This window comes from Loxodonta africana, chromosome 5 (genome assembly GCF_030014295.1).
Source record: "Loxodonta africana isolate mLoxAfr1 chromosome 5, mLoxAfr1.hap2, whole genome shotgun sequence".
NCBI lineage: Eukaryota > Metazoa > Chordata > Mammalia > Proboscidea > Elephantidae > Loxodonta > Loxodonta africana.
The window spans coordinates 112552060-112560924 of record NC_087346.1 but is presented as its reverse complement, the minus strand read 5'-3'; the positions used below and the strand labels follow the sequence as shown (position 1 = coordinate 112560924).

At 34.7% G+C, this 8865-nt stretch overlaps 1 protein-coding gene across 7 annotated transcripts in view; it reads right to left on the bottom strand.

The window, feature by feature from the left end:
• The window catches only part of GNPDA2 (glucosamine-6-phosphate deaminase 2), a 32144-nt gene continuing 23279 nt past the window's right edge, over positions 1 to 8865 (bottom strand). For all 7 annotated transcript variants that reach the window (XM_003411325.4, XM_064285865.1, XM_010591443.3 and 4 more), the window contains 2 exons: positions 8357 to 8531; positions 1 to 581 (listed from right to left, as the gene is read on the bottom strand). In XM_003411325.4, coding sequence (XP_003411373.1) covers positions 520 to 581; positions 8357 to 8531 — 237 coding nt within the window. In that variant the 3' untranslated portion in view covers positions 1 to 519. The remainder of the gene's footprint in view (positions 582 to 8356; positions 8532 to 8865) is intronic.

The window sequence follows — 8865 nt, the reverse complement described above, 5'->3', positions numbered from 1 at the left end:
CAGGACTTTTTGATGTCCTGATGTTACTGCAGAAATGACTAAGGCAACCACGTGCAGCAAAGCTTGTGTGTGATGCACAGAAAATATACAGACGGCGTTCCAGAAGTCAGTCTGCAATGACAGCTGTTTGATAACCTGAAAAGTTTGGAGTGTCTTCATGTGATAAAAATTAAAATCTATTTTATGCCATTGGAGTCATATTATAAAACAGTACTTGATGAACAGAATCTTTAAAATGACTTCAAAAAAAAAAAAAAAAAACAGGTGGGTACTGCATTTCTGCATTGTTTTTACAGGCTGGCTAATAAACAACTGAACAGTTGTGAGAGCCAACTACTTCTAAGCAAGTCCTAGTGCAAAATAAACACATTCTAACTATGGAATGTTTAACATATAGATATTGGACTTTTAAAGTGACAATCTTCAAAATTCCCCATGTTCTATCATATTGCATAGCTGAAAATTCACTACTTATAAAGTGTTTTGTTCATTCAAGCAGAATTTTTGCTCCAATCTCCTTCAATCTCCTTCTTTCATACTGTATAGTGGATCCACAAGTTTATTGTGCACATGCATTAAACCTTAAAGAAAAAAAGCATAGTACTATTTGTATTTTTGTTAATTTTTAACTACATCTCATTTACTTTAGAAAGCTGAAGACTAAGATACAATAAGTATATCACTTCTCATCTGCTAAAAAACAGTCAAGTTAATGGAAAAATAGAAATGTTTATGTTTAAACCACCTACAAATATCAATTTACAATTATTTATCAAACACAGCAAAGATCTAGAATGTACAAGGTACTTTGGGAGTAACCACAAGTAGGAGTTCTTTTCTTCAGAGAGCTTCAGTATGACACTTGAACACTGACATGGTTTTAATACATTTTAATTACATCTGAAAGTCTGCTGATTTTGATCCTCTGTGGTAGTTTCAAGGGGCTCAAAACTGCTGCTTTGCTAGGACAGCTTTATTTCTCCAAGATATTACCGTATCTGTTCATCTGGCACATTATTTTCCACTATTTTGACATCTATGATAGGGACAGACTATAAGCTTAACTCCTTCACACTGAGGAAGGTGTACTAAAACAATACAGATGATAGTACTAAGCATTAATTTCCTAGGTTTAAACTTCATTTTATCATTGATACACTTGTAAATGATTCTGTTCATTAAGGCTTTCTTGGGAAGACCTGTCCAGTCCTCATATGTTTTAATGCTTAAGTACTATTTCTTTTGGAACCAAGTTCTAAAAAGACTACCTTTGACTCAATCAATGGAATAAATATTTAATATTTTGGAGATTAAAGAAATCAGTTAAATCTTCCAGGTTAAGAACCTGGGAAGGGAGTTAAGCAGTTTTTTCAGGAAGTAAGATTAGATTGGGGAGATGGAGTACTTGTTAATAAGGAGAAGTTCTGTATCAGGAAGGTTGCTAAAGCACTCTAAAACTCTCATCCTGAGGAAGACCTGCTTTTCCAGGATTAGCAAAGAAAGGAATGTTCAAAGAGCACTAATGAGTTCCTCTAATGAGACAAAAGGCAGGAGGGGAAGCATCTTAAAAAGGAGGAAGGGGGGAAGCATTTACTAGTGCAACTAAAATTGAGAGAATGCTACTCAACACTACTTCAGTGTCTGGCACCTCAAACTTAACTATGTTATCAAGACTTCCTCCCGCCCCCAAATCATTTCTTCAAAAGTCTTGGTATATGATGTTACCCTTCACTGAGCTGCTAAAGCCAGAAACCTAAAATTCATTGTTGAGTTTTTTTTTTCCCTCTCTGTCCTCATTTAATTCAGCAAGACCAGCTGGCTGTAGCTTTGGGCACTACTTTGAATATATATCTCACACTGGCCACAGTTCATCTCCACTGCTACCACCCTAGTCCAAACCACTGTCACCCATTGCTAACCTGAATATTCCTAACTCAATAACCTGCTTCCACCTTTTTTCTGCTGGCCCATGACAAAATTTCCATACAACAGCCAATATGATCTTCTTAAAACCAGAAACTAAATTTCACCATTTCCCTACTTAAAATCCTCAAACTGCCTCTGGGTCACTTAGGAAATAATCTAGATGTTTTTCTATTGCTTTTGACCACTGCTCTGATCTCCAGTCCTCTCATTCTCTCCCCTTCTTACTATGCTTATCATCTCCCTGGTTGTGTTACCTATTTCACTTTCTTTAGAGTACTTTTCACTATTTGAAAACATTTTTCTACCATGTCTTCAACTAGAAACTAAGGTCCAGGGCATTATTCAGTGCCTTATGTCCTGTACCTGGCACATTTTAGGACCTCAGTGAACTTTGTTAAAAGAAGTCTGAAGGTTCAGCAGGATGATGGTAGCTAGAGAGGAAGGTGGGGTTGAGGAAATTTTGTTGTTTTTTAATGAATCTAGAACATATGTAGATAGTAAGGCAGCAGAAGAGAAGGAGAGGACAGAGACAGAAGAAGATTCTATAGCTCATGATGCTTAAGGTAGGATGGAAGGGGTGAAGGGCACTGGTAGAATGGCTAGATCTGAAAGGAAAGGATGTATGAGGATTAAGTTACATTTAGAAGCTTGGGAGTGGGACTGTGGAGGGACAGCAGTTAAGTCTCCCACGCAGTTGAAGGGAGAAAAAAAAGGGATAAAAGATTTAAGTGGGTAATGGGAAAAGTTTGAAAATTATAAAACCTGAAGCAACAGCTGACCAGGAAAATTACAAAGACTTGTATACAATGTACCAAACTAAGCATAAAGACACTTGATTTTAGCTCCATCTCCACCTTAGATCTATGACAGACACTTAGCTATTTGGTACTAGCATTCATCTGTAAAATGAAGGACTCTGCACTCAAAAATTCTGATTCTACAATTCAGAACAGAAAGAAACTTACTCAACCTTGCCTAACGGTCTTCAGTTTCATATTGATATTTGACTTATATATCACTTAGGTAATGTAATCTCCAATACTGTATATGCAGAACTGTCCCTGAGACTTTATTTGAAATATTCTCACTTACTGGCATTTATTCTTTGCTAAAAAATGCATATATATATATATATATACACATATATATATAAAACATTTAATAATATAAAAATTACATATACATATGTATATAAATATTTCAGAATTTTTTTTCTCAGGGTTAAAAAAAGCCCTCCCTCATACCTTTTGGTGCTATAAAGGCTGCTAAAGTTAATTTGAAACCCTAACAGAGAAGAGATACAGCTCTTGGATGTTCCAGTCCCAGAGCTCTGAAGGAAGCCAGAGGAGAATTAATTCACAAGCATCATGTCAGTGAACAGTGTACTTCAGGAAGGCTAGTTTTACACTACACTAGTTTATAAATGTAACTCCTGGTGGCATAGTGGTTAAGTTCTACGGTTGCTAACCAAAACGTGGCAGTATGAATCCATCAGGCGCTCCTTGAAAACTCTATGGGGCAGTTCTACTCTGTCCTATAGGGTCACTGTGAGTCAGAATCAACTTGATGGCAATGGGTTTTGGTTTGGTTTAGTTTATGAGTATTTTGGCCTTGGCCTACATTCTAATGTACTTTTCAAGGTTAAAAAAATCCAAAGTACCATCATTATTTAAAAAGTTAAAAATCACTCTATATTTAAACAGGGCAAAAGAGTTAAACTTAGCATGCAGTAAAAAGTAAAATAATCATTACTGAGCTATCTCTGACTTTAAGACAGATTAACAGTTAGAAGCTGTCTACCTGGCAGAAATTAAGAGTATCAACTTTTAACCTGGAATCCAAGGGTAACAGAGCCAGAGAGAAAGTTCAAGTCGTCCTCCAGTCCTCAAAATATATAAACTTACATGTATGCAAGTTTGTGCACACACATATATACATTCTTCTGAGGACAGACATATGCTACCCATCTTGCAGGGCTCTCAATCCCATTAGCACAATTAAAGTTTTCTTCAACAACTCTATAAATGTGAGTCTCTCCCTTATTTAATATCCTTTGGACTTCATAGTTTGATTTACATAATTTAGCACTTAAATGGAAATGTTTTGATAATCATGTCTATCCATCTACTGCCCAACTCAATTGCCTCCAATGTACTAGGCACACTTTTAAACGCTGAAATAATGTAGTTCATATAACTAAAGTGCCTGCCTCCACGGAGCTTTCATTTTAATGCAATATATTACATCTCATTTTCTCAACTTGCTAATAATAATTAGCCAATTTTTTGCCAAGAACATCAACTACTTTCCAGGCAGGGATGTTTGTACTTCTTTTGACTCACACAATGTGAAACATACATGAAGGCACTTTAATCCATGCTTACTGACTGATGATACTAACTGGAAAATATAATTCACATTTACCAGGAATATACATTGAGGCAATTTTTTGTAGTACAAAAGAAACATATGCTAATGAAAAAGATTTATCAGATGATTTCTCCAAAGAAAACCAATCCCATTTAGAACAGGGGGCATCAAAGATAATGGTAATTTCAGCCATGCTATTTAAAAGATGTATCATCACCTCCTAGAGGAGCTCTGGTGGCACAGTGGTTAAGCAATTGACTGTTAACAGAAGGGTTGGCAGTTTGAAACCACCAGGTGCTCCATGGGAGAAAGATGTGGCAGTCTGCTTCCATTGAGATCTACAGTCTTGGAAACCCTATGGGGTCGCTATGAGTCGGAACTGACTGGACGGCAGTGGGTTTTTCAGTGGGTATCATCTTCTAAATGACAATTCCTTAGAAGATCATTTTTCTACTTGATACAACTCACGTTATCATTTGCTAACCACTGTGATCATGGGAAGAATACACTAGAGCTTTCAAACACACACAACTTAAAACATTTGGATAAACATTAAAAATTCAACTTCTTTAAATTTTTTTTTTAAATACACATTGGTCATAACTTTCATAAATAAAATAAAGCCATTTCCAGCTAGTATTTTGAAAATTCTATTAGTTGCTGTCTAAATAATAAATTATTTACTATGACAAAGTAAAAGTGACATAAGAATTTGATGAAAGGTAATCATCAACTGCTACTGTAAACAGAAATAAATTATTTTAATGAGTACTGCTAAAAATGCAACAGACTTGGACACTTTGCCAGAAGAGAAGATAAATATCACAGATTCTAAATGTCAATGGCTTTACAAAATAACTTTTTACGGTTTTAGCTCAATTAGAATTCATTCAGCCTTGGTCTAGGTATTGGGGTGAGGCCTGAAGAGGATGGTCCAAAAAAAAACAGTTCCACAATAATGCTGTCTTGAAGATACACTAACTCAAGGACAAACAGCAGTTTTATTTTAAAAGCAAACACAAAAAAACTAGAACTTGTAAAACAAATTCCCAAGTATTAAACTTGTTTTCTTGTGATTTACTAATATCTTCAAAAGGTATATACTGAAACTTCTAGTTATTTCACTCAGGAAATAAATAACTAGAACCCTTTATGATTCCTGTTGTCATTTTCAGTGACAGCAGAAGAAAGGGTAATGATCCGAATGGAATTTGAAAAATTACAGATGGCAACTACAGGGGTCATTATCCTCAAGTACATCTTAAAGTTATATAAAAACTCAAAGAAGATATGGCAAATATATAAAACTATATTTGAAATATGTACAAGTTTATGATAGTCAATTACTTTATCCTATATCAAAATATCCTTACTGTATAATGAGGCCTAGAGATAGCCCAGAACGATATCTCAATTCCATTTTTCTCCACAATGAAAGAGACAACATTACAGAAGCTGTTAGCATGAAACCTTCAGAAATATGGACAGCTTCTATGTGGAAAATACAGTGTCTTCAAAAAGGCAATGCAGCAATCCTCTCAATAATCTCCACCTCAAAATGTTTCAAAAGAGCTTAGAACTTGGATAGACAGAAATGAAAGAACTAAATACATAAATATCTACCTCCCATGATTTTGATGTAGATGCTATCATAGCCAGAGTTTAATCCTTCTCTGGGAGGCAGTATACCAGACTGGTCAAAAGCCCAGGCTCCAGATAAGCTTGTTTTCAATTACGCAGCTCTGCCCACATATGAGCTGTGTGACTTTTGGTAAATTAACATCCCTATTAAGCCTTTTAACTCATCTGTATTGACTACTCACTTCATAGAATTGTGGGAATTAAATCAATAAGTGCAATATGTTTAGAGTAGTGTCTGGCCGCATTAAGTATTGGCTAGTATTATTAAATTTATTATTTACTTCACTAAAATATAAAAATGTTCTGATAAAAATCAAATTGTGACAAAATCAATCTACTACTAACTTTATCTGGGGATTACTTGTATTAGAAAATGGTCAAGTTAAATGAAGCTCCTCAAAACTGATATTAAAATGTGTGGATATTGAGAATTCTTTGTATTAAATTTTAGAAGAATCTAGTATTTGTGAAGAAATCTGAAGGACTACATAGAAAAATATGGGGAGAACTCTATCCATGAACTCTGTCTTACAGCTCAGCACTTAGGTGCTCTTTACTTCTATTTATCAAATTACAAAGAAGCTAACAATTTAATTTGATACATTTGTGGCATGGTAAAAAACTAGCAATTTAACTGGTAAAAATATAAATGACAGGAAATAATCTAAGTGTTTAACAATAAAGAAATGTTTAAATAAATTCTGATACATTTAGTTGACTGAGTATTATGTAGCCATTAAAAATACTTTTGAAGACTAGTATAACAAAAAACACTCACAACATTTAAGTGAAAATACAGGACAAAACTATATACACAGCATGATCAAAATTTTGTTTTAAAAATATGAAACTGTTTTCAGTGTTTGTAAAACCTCAATCATTTGTATACCACCTTCAATATTTTTGCCATATTCATATATTTACATGAACTGAGTTACTGATTTTCTTTAAACTGACTTACAATCTTTAAGTTTATACACAATATTTCATGAATATGAGATGCTGTAGACTGTAAAGCTGCACTATTATTTTCTGTACCACTAACAAAAAATGCTACCCGATAAGCTATTTTATGTCACCAATTGTAACACACATCCCAATTCAGATAATATAACTGTGAAAAAAGATGCATTTAGAGGCAATAAAATATGGCGGCTATTTTAACCTTGTCCTAACCAATGATATACATGAAATTTAGCTTGGATTTGTTCCATACATTTTCCCCAACACATGTTAAAACAAACCCTAGTTACTTGGAGTAAAAAGATTAAAAATATATGTATTAATTCATGTAAAACCAGTAGTGCACATACTACACACTGGGTGAATCACTGACTTATATGGATAGCCAAAAGGTTATGCAGCAGTTTTATATCATCTATATAAATACAGGTGCTTTATAAAGAGTACCTATTTTTATAGCCTGTTTATATGTACATATGTATACATTAGTGGAGTTGACTCAAGCAGGAAATAAATTTAAATTATGGAAATAGGTTTAATAGTCAAAATTTTCCCATAACATCTCTGAAATCACCCATCAATTATATGTGGTTTTTTTATGGAATCCTGGTAGCATAGTGGTTAAGAGCTCTGCTGCTAACCAAAAAAGGTTGGCCAGTTCAAATCCACCAGCCTCTCCTTGGAAACCCTTTGGGACAGTTCTACTCTGTCCTGTAGGGTTGCTAAGTCGGAATTGACTCGAGGGCACATAACAACAACATAACATGTGGTTTTATATACAGAACCAGGCACAGTGGGGTTTGAGAATTACTGAACTCGACTAAAAGAAGAAGCAAAACGAAAATCTACATCACCTGCCTGGAAAATAAAACTATTCTGTTACAAAAATGACCTGGATAACTACTCCATCTCTAGCTTGAAAAGGAGAGGTGCTCCTGCTTACCTGCAGAGTTCATTCCATGCGGCTCTGAGATTTAGTCATTAAACCCTGAATGTATGGAACTAAATTTGTCTGAAATTGTGAGGATTAAATAAGCTAGTGGAAGACCCAGCCTATCTACTTAGGTTCTAAAGCCAGCTTAAGGAGAAGGTGGGTTAGGTAAACAAGGAAAAGAAAAACAGAAAGGACATATATGTTCCTCTGAGTTTTTAAATCTTGCATATTCAATATAAAAGCAATAAATTTTACTAAATTGTGGATTTCAAGAAAAATTGTATTTGCTAAAAATACAGACTGAAGAGTCTGTCTTCATGAAAAAAATAAGAAACCACTCTGACGGCTACTATCATCTGAGGTGAGACATTTCTATTCCTTGAAAGAACTGGCTACTGTGTCAGCACAATGCCAGCTTTCACTAGGCCACAGTGGGGGATGTAACTGCACAGTCAGATTAAGTTTTAATTATTATCGACAACGGAGCATTCTCACAGCCTGCTTTTCAAATTCAGTGCTCACCTTTAAAGTATTTCACAGTTTTAACTCTTAATTCTAAAGTAGCATCTTCATCACATACAAAAATTGTTCGGGGATGCTGCTGGAAAGCTGAAACAGTCCACATGTGATTGACTCCTTCTTCTATTGCTTTGTACAGGGCAAATGCCTTGTGCGCACCTGTTATGAGGATCATTACCTGAAAAACCACGAGCATCAACTGTTAATTAATCATTAAAGTATGTTCCAATGACTAGGCAGCTTTTTCTCTCTATATATATGTTTTTGCTTTTTTTTTTTTAAACAAAGAATTTTGTTTAAAAAAAAAAAAATTCACCTAAGGGTAAAATAGCCCCATGCTTACTCACAGTTCTAGGTATTTCTACTTCTTAAGGTAATAGGCAAGCACAAAATGTGTCCCTTTTCCTAGTTTAAGAAACAAGATGACACCTTTCTAGGGGACATTAGTGAATAGATCATAATGTCTATGATTATGCAGAAGAGACAACGAAGAAAAAAAACCAAATGGCTGT